The 14,768-nt window shown below is 35.4% G+C and overlaps 1 protein-coding gene across 9 annotated transcripts in view; it reads left to right on the plus strand.

Moving 5' to 3' along the window:
* The window catches only part of LOC117681475 (uncharacterized), a 47,257-nt gene extending 33,102 nt beyond the window's left edge, over positions 1-14,155 (plus strand). For 8 of the 9 annotated variants that reach the window (XM_066081160.1, XM_066081000.1, XM_066081040.1 and 5 more), the window contains 11 exons: positions 547-634; positions 1,524-1,602; positions 1,847-1,979; positions 4,705-4,767; positions 6,007-6,074; positions 6,265-6,318; positions 6,650-10,740; positions 11,076-11,199; positions 12,183-12,316; positions 13,191-13,312; positions 13,963-14,155. In XM_066081160.1, the coding sequence (XP_065937232.1) occupies positions 547-634; positions 1,524-1,602; positions 1,847-1,979; positions 4,705-4,767; positions 6,007-6,074; positions 6,265-6,318; positions 6,650-10,740; positions 11,076-11,199; positions 12,183-12,257 (4,775 nt within the window). In that variant the 3' untranslated portion in view covers positions 12,258-12,316; positions 13,191-13,312; positions 13,963-14,155. The remainder of the gene's footprint in view (positions 1-546; positions 635-1,523; positions 1,603-1,846; positions 1,980-4,704; positions 4,768-6,006; positions 6,075-6,264; positions 6,319-6,649; positions 10,741-11,075; positions 11,200-12,182; positions 12,317-13,190; positions 13,313-13,962) is intronic. The other variant, XM_066081277.1, reaches the window with a different exon arrangement.
* The last annotated feature ends 613 nt before the right edge of the window (positions 14,156-14,768 follow it).

Below are 14,768 nucleotides of genomic sequence, written 5' to 3' on the forward strand. Positions count from 1 at the left end.
ACATTTGAATTGGAGACAGTGCCCGATAAAAATAAAATTTGATATGTAAATTTATTTTTTTATCGGGCATGGTCTCCAAAATAAATGTAAGCGATAAACGTATATTGTGATCTTGTTGCAATAAATAAACACGATTATGAAGTATTTTAGATAGCAGGTGTTGTGGATTTATTTGTAAACAACCATACCATAAGTAATCTTGTTTCAATCGGGAATTGAAATTAATAAAAGTATGTTTTATTATTTTAATTAGGGATACACTGTTAATGTATTCAAATTATGAACATTTTAAAATTATTCAGACTATTTAAAGCAGAAAGAAAATCATTTATTAATTTTGTTAACTTTGAATTGTTTTTGATTTTTGTAATCATTATGAGTTATTGATTTTTAAACTGATCACTACCTATTTTATAAGGAAATATAATGATTTTTTTTTGTGTCCGTTCCGGCCTTTGATTTTTTTTTTACAGTGATCATTGAATACTACAGTATTTGTGAATATACATGGAGATCTATTTTGATTTTTCTATTTTTGGTTGATAGATATTGGAAAAATTACTGTGATTAAGAAGGATAACAATTTAGGAGCAACTTTTTCTTTGGAGGATGATGAAGAATGTGTCATTGGAAGGTATAAAATATGTTGATTTGACTGTTCAGCAATTTAAAACATTTTTAAAATGGCTAACATTGGTTACAGTAGAATTTTTTCCAAGCCAACAATAAATGGAAAGAAAATGTGTTGGATTAGGTACTATAATGCTATACTTAAATTTATTTGTATGCGGTCAGTGATTTGAGTAATATGTACTTTACATTTTAGTGCATAGAAATACTGACTTAAAGCAGTTTAAAGTGGCACTACAGATCAGGTTGCCAAAAGTGATTTTAAAATAATTTCCTCAAAATGTTTGCTAATTTTGTTGCAATATTGAAATTATAAACTTTGTGGAATTACCATATTTTCAAAGTTAAAGATTCCCATTTCATTGTTTAATTCAATAATAAAGACAGTCTGGCATGTAAATATTGCAACATACGTCAACACATCCTATGTAAATATTTCAGGATGACTTGTACCCATTAAGCACAGGCTTGTCATCTATTTAAAAACCTTGTCGTTCACCTTGATATGATTGGCTACTCATAACGTAAACAAACATAATTCCGGACACCTAACACGTAATTATGGGCTTATCATTAACATTTGATGGTTCTAACCTTCATTACATTAAAATGTTCTATATGCTTATCAATCTGTACATTCAAAACTGATTGACAAAAATATGGTAAATTGGTCTGTAGTGTCTCTTTATTTTAATTTTTTTTCAATACAGTCCAATCTTGTTATCTCAAACCTCACTGGACCAATGAAGTGTTATATATTGAAAAAAAAATCTAAAAAGTGATTGGGACTTTAAACTTCATTTGGATAATCCATGGTAAATGAGATACCATGTTCAAGATAATAATTAAAGTTTAACTTAATTGTAGTTTTAATAATCTTTATTGGTTTGCAATGGAAGAGAATGCGATATTGAAGTGTCCCTCAAAAATGTTGACAAGATTCATGCAGTTGTTGCAGTTGGAAGATCAAAGGTAATATATACTAATACATGTCAGTTTATCATTGCATGCATATTTCTAAGTTGTCTGATTTGACATGCATGTTTTTTTTCATAATATTTTGAGCAGTAAGTTTTGCCTTAAGTTGATTTTTTCTATAAGTTCACTTCTTAAAGAAATAATGTGATCTACAAATTCCTCACCCTGAATGTGTCTCAAATTCTTTATCTGATCTAATTATTCTTTTTTTAAAGTATCAACTTTTGCAATTTTTCAGGCTTACTTAACAAATTATAGTAAAAGCTTTCCTGTTGTTCTCAATGGAAAACCAATTGAAATTGGCCAAGAATTGAATGATGGAGATATGCTGATGATTGGTGGCAGAAAATTTCTGTTTAATTATGAAAAAAGTGAGTGCATTGCTATTTTCATTCTTTTCAATATATGATAATCACTATGAAATCATGAAAAAAGTATTAAAAATGAATTTCTAGATAAAACGAACACAAATCTATCGAATATGCAGCTATAAGAAATTAATTTAAAGATGCCTGCTGGCAAAATTGTTATTTTTTATTCAGGATAGATGGTCTGCACATAAAAGCTGAACATACAAATTTTGAAGTTTGTCTAGGAAAGTTAAATATGAGAAAACCGGTGCAGTCTGAGTCTGAAATGATTAAAGCCAATACTAGTAAAGAATTCGGTTCTAAGTTTTGAATAAGGTGTACAATGTAATAAAAAATGAAATTCGTCTTCTATTGCTTCTACAGAACGTATAATACATAGCCTATCGTTTACTTCCTCCCCCCTAAATCGCCCTGTTTGTATTCTGATAGGAAGAACACCACACACACCTAAATTGTGCTAATATAGATCTGTGAGGTTTGTGTATGTCCATTGTAACATATTTTTCTAAATTAAAATCACTTTTAAAAGACCTGTAAGTTCTGAGTTTTGAAACACTTTGTAGTTCATTGTGCCAATCATTCACAAATTTTGGTTGAAGATTGATCTTGGCTAAGTTCAAGTTATATACCTCCCGATTTATAAAACATGTTGACATATCGCTAGATTGGAGTAAAAGTTTAACATGGTGTCCCACATGAAAACTAATTTCGTAACTCTGTCATCATTCAAAGTAACAAGATGATTCCACAATCGTTGCATGTTAAGTTGATGGCGATAGAATGAAGGAAACCAGCCACTATCTCCTTGTCAATGAGTAGGCTTAGCTAAAATCGGAGTTAACCAGTGCACCCCCAGAAAGTATCGCAGCCCGTAGCTGTTCGGATTCGATGTAATGTTTTGTGTGCCCCCACACTCCACTGCAGTTGTCAAGAATTGGCACAACTCTGCATCTTTTAGTATGTGTAAAATCCTATCAATTTGTTTGAATGTATTTTCGAAATAAGGCACGTCTGCCAGATTTAACGAAATTTTCTGTATTATTTTTAAATGTAGCAAATTCGTCGAATAGAACACCGAGATATTTATAGGATGTTGTATAGTCAAGACAGTCCCTTCCGATGCAAACTACATGATCACTTCTCTTTCGCTGATGCTTACGAAAATGTACTACTTTAGATTTGAGAGAGTTAATCCGTAGCCACCATTTCCTACACCAGCCAGACACAACAACGAGCATTGCATCCATGTCACCCTCGTTTTCGGCAATTAATGGAATATTGTCTGCATACAGAAGGACATTAAGTTTATTGGGGCCAATTTGAATCCCACTATTGAGATGTTTCAGTTACATGGCGAGGTCGTTAATAAGTGTAAGTGGGTTAAAGGGTTGGACTCATGAATACCCCAAATACACAGATCGAAGTATAAAGACTGATTTTATAAATATTGTCATTAGGCTGACACAATTAAGAAACTTTTATCTGTAAAAGGTATAAATACAAAAATACATTAATTTTTACATGAATACAAATGAAAAAACCTTTTTTTTTTAAATTCTAAAAAATTGTTTGATTTTTTTCTTTGCCACTTGACATGTAGAAATTAAACAAAAACTTTTTGGGAAATTTTAAATCTTCATTAACAAACTTGTATCACACACTGTGAATATATTTTTTTCCTTCTCATTATTGCACACATGTTCTTAGTTTTAAAGATAATTTTTTTTAACTTACTTTTTAAAAAATCCTTTCAATCTACCCTACTGGTAGTTTTTTGTTCTGGGTACAGTACATAAAACAAGGGAAAAATTTCCCAATTTCTATCAAAATGTCACATTTTTCCCAATTCATTAGCCCCGGCCCCAGTACCAAAAATGGGTGTGAGAGGCCTGACAAATTACGGTAATTGAAGTTTTTCTACATGGTCCCTTGAAATTAGTGAGTTTTGCTGTATCGTTCTTACATTGATTTTATGTCAGAAGTTTATTTGATTCTGTATGTATTATGATTTAGATGTTATATTTTCAAACATTACTGTTCCACCAAAATCATAGTCTTAACTAGGTTTCAAAGTCAGTAAGCTATTTCCATGTCATGTTTTACAGTTGTAAGAAAACTTAAGTATTTCGTATATAGTCTAATGTACTTGTACTTATATGTAATTTTATATTTTGAATACTCAGAAACTGACAAGACTTGCTAGACAAATTTTTACATGATTGTGAATTAAAATTTTGATTCTGAGTCCTTCTTACATGCCCATGCAAAGCTGAGGCATGGTCAGATTTTGGTCAAAATTTATTTTTCTATTTTAATTGTTTTCAGTGCTTTTAAAGTAATAAATGCATTTCTAATGATCAACCAAACTTTGAGTGTCAGTCGTCGAGTAATAAATGAGAGATTATGCAAATTTAAGCTTAGGTCATGTTTTTACTGTTACATTGCACCATTGTAAGCAAAATCATGCCATGAGCCTTGTTTATATAAAAAAGAATTGTAAGCTATGTATCTTGCTTATAGTTATAGCCCCACAACTGACACTCAAATTTGGTTGATCATCAGTTACTATTGTAACTAAAACTAAACCATTGTAAGCAATAAAAATAGAAAAATAAGATTTGGCCAAGATGGTGACCATGCCCCTTTAAAGTAAAACCCTCTAAGATGAATAACACACATAGCCTATTTTGTTATATGTACTATTCAACAAAATTATAAATTTCAGGTTGTCTGTCAAGAAAGAAAAACACATTAGAGTGCTTTTTGGAGGACTTAAAGTGGGCTAAAGGTAATCATGTTCTATTAAGACTTGCAAATTGGTTCTAAATATAAAACCTGAATGCATATTCATATGGCATAGAAAGTGAAAAAAGCACACGCAAGATGAAATTATACATATCGATCAGTTTTCAGATTTACAAAGTACATACATGCAATCAAGTATGGTTGTAACAAGCCTGACACAAACTTTTGAATTTATTGTTTGGTTGATTTAGCATGAAATGTTTTGCTCTTAATCCATTGATAGATAAATTGTATTAATGATCTCTGAACCTCAGCAATGTTCGATTATTCTAAATTAACCTGATTTCCTTTATCCGTACCATAAATTGACTTTTATACAGACAGTGTTCTATTGTTAGTATTACCACCATTTACACAACTAGGGTGTCCAAGTAGCGTAGTTAACAATGCACTCGCTTATCACCGCTGTGTCCTGAGTTCAATCCCCGTGATTGACAGTGGTTGTATGTAAAAGGGTATGGTGGTCGCCCGCTTGGACATGTGGGTTTTCTCCGAGTACTCCGGCTTCCTCCCACAACAATGACCCCCTCGCACTAACATCCGTGCCAACGAAAGATATTAATATAAGTTGTAGAACTTGTTTATCAATCGTTGTAAAATAAATAAAGTTCATTTTTTTTTGTATTTACACAACTACATGCTTGGCATTGTGGATTCACAGAGAACTACTAATAAGTGACATGTTGGTAACGAGTTTGAGCCATCAGTGCACCAGCACTTTTTTTCAAAAGCGTTATTTCTACTACCAGTATATCCACCGTAGGAAAATTTGCAATAACTTTGTAATATGCATTGATGCCATCTAAAATTTTATTTTATTGCATTTCATTTATAAAGTTTAAAAGAAACATAACACTTTTATAATGAAAAAATACTTTAAGGCTGAGGATCGGAGAACCTTAAAATGGCCATTTAAAATTAATATAAACTGTTTATTCCGCAAGGGCAATGGAGGATGAAAGAGGGGAAAATAGAATAAGGGCGAATATTTTTCTGTATACTGAACTATTTTAGAAAATTGTACAAAATATTTAAATAAGCTTACAAATTGCTACATATTATATATTAAATATATTACATATTTCCTAGGGAAAAAAATCATTATTTAAATGTAAAAATCTTTAAAAATATCACCAGCAAGGGTATAAAAATTACTTCGTTTTTTGTGCATCCATGCAGTCATAATTTTTAATGTCTAAGATGTAAAGTTTTCTATTAATAGAAAGTCATGACACAAGTAAGTGTCAAGTAAGGGTCTCTAGGAAGAGAAAGAAACAGAAAGGCTGCAAGGTAAATTACATTATATAAGAATTTAAGTTTATTTTAATCATTCAAAAATTGACAAAAGAAAAAAAAATTCAGAACGGTCACAAGGTAAAAAAGAAAAAGAAGAACATCGGAAATGTTTCTCTAACATTTATTGTTCATACAAATTTAAAGTTGAACTGATGATTATTTTAGTATTTCAAATCTTGTTTAGGAGCAGTGCAGCAGACAGAAGAAAAAGAGAAGAAAATTCATAAAAATTCAAGAGGTTAGAAATAAATTACCAATTTCAAGCTGCTTGGATTGATTTTAGAGTAATTTTTGGTCATTCGTAAAACATTTGTTTTACCAAATATATGTATATAAATGGATGATGTTTATTTGCATATAAATGGGCGATGTAGTAGCTATTAAGTTGAATAAAGCAAAATTACTTTGAATGAAACTGTGTGTAATTTGTATTAGCAAAACAAAAAATACTGAGCAGAAGATAGGAATATTTAAAAGAATAATGGGCAATTTTCCCCTTAGTTATATTTACTGGGCTGATATAATGCATTTATATAATAAAAAGACTTAAATTTTATATATTTTTGAAGGTCCAAGGTTCGGGTGATGTCGACTGTCCCCATTTACAGCCCAAAGACCACAGCTGTATGGAAATCCAAGCAGGTCTGGGTGATGTAGACTATCCCCAACTCCAACCTGATGACCACAGTTGTTCAGAATGCCAAGAAGGTCTGAGTGACATCAACTATCTCCAACACCAGCCCAATGACTACAGTTGTCCGGAACCCCAAGTAGGTCCAGGTGACGTAGACTATCCCCAACTCCAACCCACTGACCATAGCTGTCTGGAACTCCAAGTAGGTCCAGGTGACGTCAATTATCCCCAACTCCAGCCCACTGATCACAGATGTCAATTTCAGTCCGATAACCACAACTGTTCAGAACCAGAACTCCAAGCAGGTCCAGGTGGTGTTGACTATCCCCAACTCCGGCCCGATGACCACAGCTGTTCAGAACCAGAACTCCAAGCAGATCCGGATGAAGTAGACTATCCCCAACTCCAGCCTGATGACCACAGCTGTCTGGAACGCCAAGCAAGTCTAGGTGACATTGACTGTCCCCAACTCCATCCTAGTGACCACAGCTATCAGGAATGCCAAGGAGGTCCAGGTGACGTCGACTATCCCAAACTCCATCCCACTGATCACAGATGTCTGGAGCTCCAAGCAGGTCCAGGTGGCATTGACTATCCCCAACTCCATCCTGATGACCACAGCTGTCTAGAACGCCATGCAGGTCCAGGTGACGTAGACTATTCAGAGGATTGTGAGGATCTTGATGATCTAAACTATATTGTAAAGACTGAAGATGAAGAGACTGAAGATGAAAGTGACAGTGAATCAAGCATATTGGATGATGAAAGCAGCAGCAGCTTGATGTCTGAAGATAAAGAGACCGAAGATGAAGGTGACAGTGAATCAAGCATTTTGGATGATGAAGGCAGCAGGAACGATGTTGTAGTTGAATCATGTCCGGGTGATGTTTACTTTCTCCAACTCCAGCCCGATGACCACAGTTGTCCAGAACTTCAAGCAGATCCAGGTGATGTCGACTATCCAGGGGATTGTGAGGATCTTGATGATCCCGACTCTATTGTAGAGACTGAATATGAAAGTGACAGTGATTTGAGCATTTTGGATGATGAAAGCAGCAGCAACTTGATGACTGAAGATGAAGAGACCGAAGATAAAAGTGACAGTGAATCAAGCATTTTGGATGATGAAGGCAGCAGGAACTTGATGAACGATGTTGTAGTTGAATCATGTCCGGGTGATGTTTACTTTCTCCAACTCCAGCCCGATGACCACAGTTGTCCAGAACTTCAAGCAGATCCAGGTGATGTCGACTATCCAGGGGATTGTGAGGATCTTGATGATCCCGACTCTATTGTAGAGACCGAAGATGAAAGTGACAGTGAATCGAGCATTTTGTATGATGAAAGCAGCAGCAACTTGATGAACGATGTTGTAGTTGAATCATGTCCGGGTGATGTTGGCTACCCTGAACACCAGCTTGATGACCACAGCTGTCCAGAACTCCAAGCAGGTCCAAGTGATGTCGACTATCCCCAACTCCAACCCACTAACCATAGCTGTATGGAACTCCAAGCAGGTCCGGGTGACGTCGACTATCACCAACTCCAGCCCGATGACCACAGCTGTCTGGAAAGCAAAGCAGGTCCAGGTGATGTCGACAACCCCCAACTCCAACCCACTAACCATAGCTGTCTGGAACTCCAAGCAGGTCCAGGTGACGTTGACTATCCCCAACTCCAGCCCTATGACCACAGCTGTCCAGAACCAGAACTCCGAGCAGGTCCAAGTGACGTTGACAATCCCCAACTCCAGCCCGATGACCACACCTGTCTGGAAAGCCAAGTAGGTCTGGGTGATGTTGAATATCCTCAACTCCAGCCCGATGACCACAGCTGTTCGGAACGCCAAGTAGGTTCAGGTGACATCGACTATCCAGAGGATTGTGAGGATCTTGATGATCCTGACTTTATTGTAGAGACCGAAGATGAAGAGACCAAAGATGAAAGTGACAGGGAATCAAGCATTTTGGATGATAAGAGCAGCAGCAACTTAATGAACGATGTTGTAGTTGAATCATATCAGGGTGATGTTGGCTATCCCGAACTACAGCCTGTTGATCACAGTTGTACAGAACTCCAAGCAGTTCCAAGTGATGTCGACTATCCCCAACTCCAACCCGATGACCACAACAGTTCAGAACTCCAAGCAGGTCCAGGTGATGTTGACTATCCCCAACTCCAGCCTGATGACCACAGTTGTGCAGAACTCCAAGCAGGTGCAGGTGATATCGACAATCCCCAACTCCAACCCACTGACCATAGCTGTCTAAAACTCCAAGCAGGTCCAGGTGACGTTGACTATCCCCAACTCCAGCCTGATGACCACAGTTGTGCAGAACTCCAAGCAGGTCCAGGTGATATCGACAATCCCCAACTCCAACCCACTGACCATAGCTTTCTGGAACTCCAAGCAGGTCCAGGTGAAGTTGACAATCCCCAACTCCAGCCCGATGACCACAGCTGTCCGCAAGGCCTTGCCAGTTCAGATGACGTCGACTATCCAGAGGATTGTGAAGATCTTAATGATCCCGACTATATTGTAGAGACCGAAGATGAAAGTGACAGTGAGTCAAGCATTTTGGATGATGAAAGCAGCAGCAACTTGATGAACGATGTTGAAGTTGAATCGTGTATGGGTGATGTTGACTATCCCCAACTCCAGCCCGATGACCACAGTTGTCCGGAACTCCAAGCAGGTCCAGATGACGTCGACTCTCCCAAACCAGAGGATTGTGAGGCTCTTGATGAAAGAGATTTAGATTGTGACAACCCACCGTGCAAAAGAAAACTTGATGAAAAAGACTGTTTATTTGACAAAAAGTTCCCAAATGTTTTTATTAAGGGATTGAAAAAAGACAATGCAAAATCCAAGCACAATAGGGTATATGATTGTGTTCATGCCTGTTTATACTGTCATGAATTGTTCACCAATATACAAAGTCATCTAGAACGTAGACATGTAAACCACACCAAGGTAAAGGCTATAAAAGAACTCAAAGACCAAAAGATGAAAGAAACTAATCAGGAGAAAATTGATAAGTTGGAGAAAAGGCTGAATTCAGAAATGAAACTTCTTAGAAACTTGGGAGACCACCATCATAATATGAAAGTTCTCAGGCATAAAGAAGGTGAGCTTCTCTTGCCAAGAAGAAGGCTTGTTACCTTTAACTTTGAAGAGTATGGTCCATGTCCTAAATGTAAAGAGTGGATGGTACTGAATTCTTCTATCAGTAATCATCAGAAAACATGTCCAGTGAAAAGTACAGACTATCACAAAGGTTCTACAATTATACAAATTGGAATCCTTACAGGAAAAGTGAAGACAACAGGTTCTAAACGGATTGAGAAAGAAGTGTTACCTTCAATGAAAAGAGACAAATTTGCAGAGATCTGTATGAATGATCCACTCATCCTTGCATTGGGAGACGTTTGGTTCATGAAAAACATTGATAATAAAAGAAAAAGAAAAAACTATTCTAGTTTTCATATGAGGCTAGCAGCACGGCTTCTTTTAGCCTTTAGAAATTTGGTGAAAAGAATGGACGTTTCAATGAGTGAGATGCTTAGCCCTGAAAACTTTGATAATGTGGCAGAAGTAGCTCTTCAAATTTGCAATAGTACCGAACATGAAGAGGATGAACTCCAGCATCCTAGCACAGCAATTAAGTCTGGGTTTGACCTTATGAGGATGGCATCCTCAAAAGTAGGAATTTCTATCAAAACAAAAAACAAAGAAATGAAGAAAGAGGGAGAAGCATTTATGTATCTTATGAGTAAAGAATGGGGTTACAAAGTTAACAAAGTTGCAAGAAGTACTCTGTCGGAGCGAATGTTTAATCAGAAGAAAGAGCTCCCTTACCCCGAAGACATAATGAAACTTTCATCTTATTTAGTAGAAAATTTGGAATTTGTAGATCTATCTTACACTGCTGTTAGTGGTATGATGTTCAGACGCATTGTGATGCTAGTGGAAGCACGCCTTATCTTGTATAACCGCAGGAGACCTGGAGAATTAGAAGCTCTGAGGTAAGACAAGTTTTGAACTCCCATTTTTAACCCAAAAAATGAGGTTTTTAAAACCATGATGTCAAATCTTAAAAGTGGTTGTTTATGCGTGGGGGAAATTTACAAAAGTTGCACGATTATGTTAAATCCGCATAAAATATCCCTGCGCGTGTGATAAAAAATTCAAACCCTTGAGTAATGAATCGCTAATTCGCGTATTAAACACACACATGTACTCAACCACAAATGTAAATAACCACTTTAACAGTATTTATGGCTCCTTTTCATAGAGCATTGTATATGTTACTGTATAGAAAAGGTTAAGACTAAATGCAGGTCTTTGCTTTTCTTTTTAGCTTGCAGTGTTACAGAAATCGATCAAAGGAAGTCAGTGCAACCGATCTCTCTCTTAGAGAACAACTTAGCAAGTTTGAGAAGGAAATGCTTGACAATCAGGAATTGGTGGAGATACGGGGAAAGGTGAGCTTTATCCTGGAGACAATGTTAAATATTTGTTCAGATACAATAGTATTTATATACCGGTATTTTAAGCCTGTCAGGCTACATAAAATTAGTATGTAGATTCATCCTGATTTGCAAAAATATAGGGCAAATATCTATTCACTTTCTTGAAATAACAATTTATCTATTTTGTTTAATTGTTATTGCTGATATAAGTACTTTAACCAATTTTAATCTTTTGATTCCATTTTATTCCACCTTAACTGTTAATATGGTTAATTTCTCGAATGGCTACTTGCCAAAACACACATCTAATTATTTTGGGCTATAAAGGGGTCCTCTTAAGGTAAAATTTACCTGTGTTCACCTGGATTTCTATAATCAGTGAAAACATTATATGAATTCATTAGAAAAAAATGCATTTCGAGCTCTATAAATTTAGTTTTAAGCTTTTTTTGAAAGAAGCACTATGATAATGCAGTTTTAAATAATTTTTTATTCAATTTAAAAAATCAATTCTTAAAAACATGTATAAATAGTGCCATTAAGTAACTAAAACATATAACCCTTTAGATTTGAAAGGCCTTTGTCCAATTTATGGCTTATAATGTATATTGTATAATTTGTTTCTTTGATTGACATACATGTATCCAAACCACTGTCCTTAATCAACATCACCACCCCACCCAAAACCCATCAACAAAAAAAAAATTGAAATTAACGTCATTGAGCATGTGAAGTACATGGAAATTTTTGAAATATGTTTAATACTATAAGATGAGTTGCATTAAGTTAAATTATCTGCTCTTTGTCAAGAAGTACTCCACTCCGTTGAACCTTTTTTGTTTTGTCCTATAACAGTTCAGGCTGTGAAGACTAATTGAATAGTGCCATGCATTAGCATTTTGTTTTGCATTCACATTAATTTTTTAATGAGCAGTTTTAGCAGTCATTTTTCAATGATTTGGAAAAAAATTTAATTGGTTGCCTCTTCTTGCCAGAATGGGACCAGAGTACAATGTACCGGTTATTTGTCCGAAGGAGGTTATCCCTGCAATGAATTATCTTGCCAGTAAAGAAATTAGAAAAAAGGCAGGAATAAGAGACGGAAACCCTTTTCTGTTCGCAAATACTGGTAAGATGTCATAAAACATGTATGAATGAAATTCCAATTGAAAAAAGAAATTAAAAAACTAATTCTTGAAAGAATTGAAATCAATTTGTCAAAAGGAAATTAATTTATTTGCTTGTAAATATCACTGTGACAATTTTGGTAAGCAATGAAGTCCAAAGTTTGATCCTTTATCTTATAAAATCAAATAAATGAAATATTTTGAAAAGCGATATGTCTCCATTTTCAGGCTGTATTTCATTGTCAAATATTAAGTCAAGGTCTTGGCTCCTTTCTAAAATTGGACGGAAAATATGCTTGTTGTTTGCAATGAGATCGTGCCTAGTTAAGGAGGTTATGCCCCCGGACCCCCCTAGCAGGCTCGCGCCTTTGGCGCTCACCTATGGTGCCTCCTACTTCACTCTAATTCCCCTGCTACTTGTGATATTAAGGAGAACCCTGATATCAATTGAGGCTACCATTACTGCACCAGTCACGTTTAAAGTATGGCATCTGATTTTTAAATAGGTTGGGAGATCATGTGACCAAAACATCCCAACTTTTGATAGCACGATATGCCAAGGGTTTGTGAGGAGTGGTGCAGATTAGAAACCCTTGGCTAGCAAAGATGCTGAATATAATACAGAATTTGTTTTTCTAGAAAAAGCTTTTGTTCGACTTCAGAAAAAAGGGCTGACCCTTAAATTGGGGATGAAGAGGGCTTTCTTTTATCCTTAACACTTAACTGAGAGATATTTTGTAATTTGTTTTAGAAGCAACAATGTTCATCTCACAGTTATATACCCATACATATTTTAAAAAATTTCTCGTGTTATTTAATTATGGGTATTTGATTTTTAAATGTTTCACAACAGTTTATTTCATCGTCATATTTCAGCTGTAGATGTTGTTAGGGCTGGTCTGGGTCTGGAGGAAATACGAACAGAGTGCCGTTCTTTGAAATTTCCTGATAGAATATACGCTACAAACCTTAGGAAATATTGTGCCACTATTGCCCAAGTAAGTATTTGGACTTTCTACTTAGTGGCCCATTGTAATTTGTTTTGGGATGTTACTGTCTCCAAGAGCAAATGATTGTTTAATCTTCTGTAAATTAATTAGATGAAAAATGAAGTAAGGCCTTATAAAACTTAAATAAGTTCTCAAGCCAGTGTGCATCAGTTTGAAGTAATGCATTGCAATTTTGTTCAATTTTCTTTTGTTAAAAGTAAGTAAAATGATAGCCCAATCGAGAAAAAAATATCAGTTTTATTTTTGCATTGCTAGGAACTCTTCAAGTTTAACTGTTACTATTGCAGGTGCTAATTGGTTCCACTTTTGGTTGGGAATTTTGACATTTCTAAATTCTAGAAGACCATGAAGATTTGTTAGTTTCTTTTAGTTTGGGCAGTGACACTATATATGAAAGGAAAAGTCGGGGTTGAGTGAAACTTGAATCCTACTTACTCCTCAATTTTTTGGTCCCATTCTTTGTTAGATATTTTTCTTTCTATCTCTTTTCTAGTTTTTCAAGTTACATACATTAACTCCTAATTTTACAATTTGACAGTAGGACATGTTTAACTATCTATTCTTCCATATTGATAGTTACTTTAATTAAGTTTCCATTCTTGCTTTATACTAGGTGTAATGTACTTTGTCTTTATTAGGTTATTGGGCTCAAGGATCATGAACTTAAATACTTGAGTAGACATATGGGGCACACCATGGAAGTTCACGAGTTGCACTATCGCAGCACATCAGGACTAATAGAACGACTTGATATTGCCAAACTTATGGTCATGCAAGAATGCAATGTCGTTGGAAAGTTCCATGGAAAAAGTTTGAAAGATATTACTTTCGAAGGTAAGTAATTGCAAACTTATCTAGAATTTGCTTTGCTGATCACATTTTGTCCTGTAAACTTTTCACATTTTCAACTTGGCAAGAACCACTGGGCCAATTTCAACCAAACTTAATGCCATAAATCATTCTGGGATAAAGGGATTCAAGTTTGTTCAAATAAAGGACCATGCCCTCTTGCAAGGGGTGATAATTAAGAATTGGTGAACAATTGGTGTCATCTTTCAAAAATCTTTTAGAGAAGAACCATTGGGACAGAAAGAAACTTTTGTGAAACCTGTCATTACATAGTGTAGATTCAAGTATGTTCAATTCATGACCCTCGGCTAATGCAGCATTTCACAACTGTCAATTTTGTGGAGCCAACAATTACCTGTGGAGCCAACAATTACCTGGGGCAGCTATTGTATTATCTGGTCTACATGAGCTCTGGGTGCACTGATGCAAAGTGAAATTTCATTTGCATTTGTGTGACTGAAAAAACTAATAAAGGGGACAAAGAAAACTCAATATGTGTACAGCTTTTTAACTTCTTTTCACCTCTTCAGGTACAAAAAAACTGGTGAAAATGTTTGTAGTTCCAGAATTTGGTGATAGTCAATTCAGTTTAAAA

This window comes from Magallana gigas, chromosome 1 (genome assembly GCF_963853765.1).
Source record: "Magallana gigas chromosome 1, xbMagGiga1.1, whole genome shotgun sequence".
Lineage (NCBI taxonomy): Eukaryota > Metazoa > Mollusca > Bivalvia > Ostreida > Ostreidae > Magallana > Magallana gigas.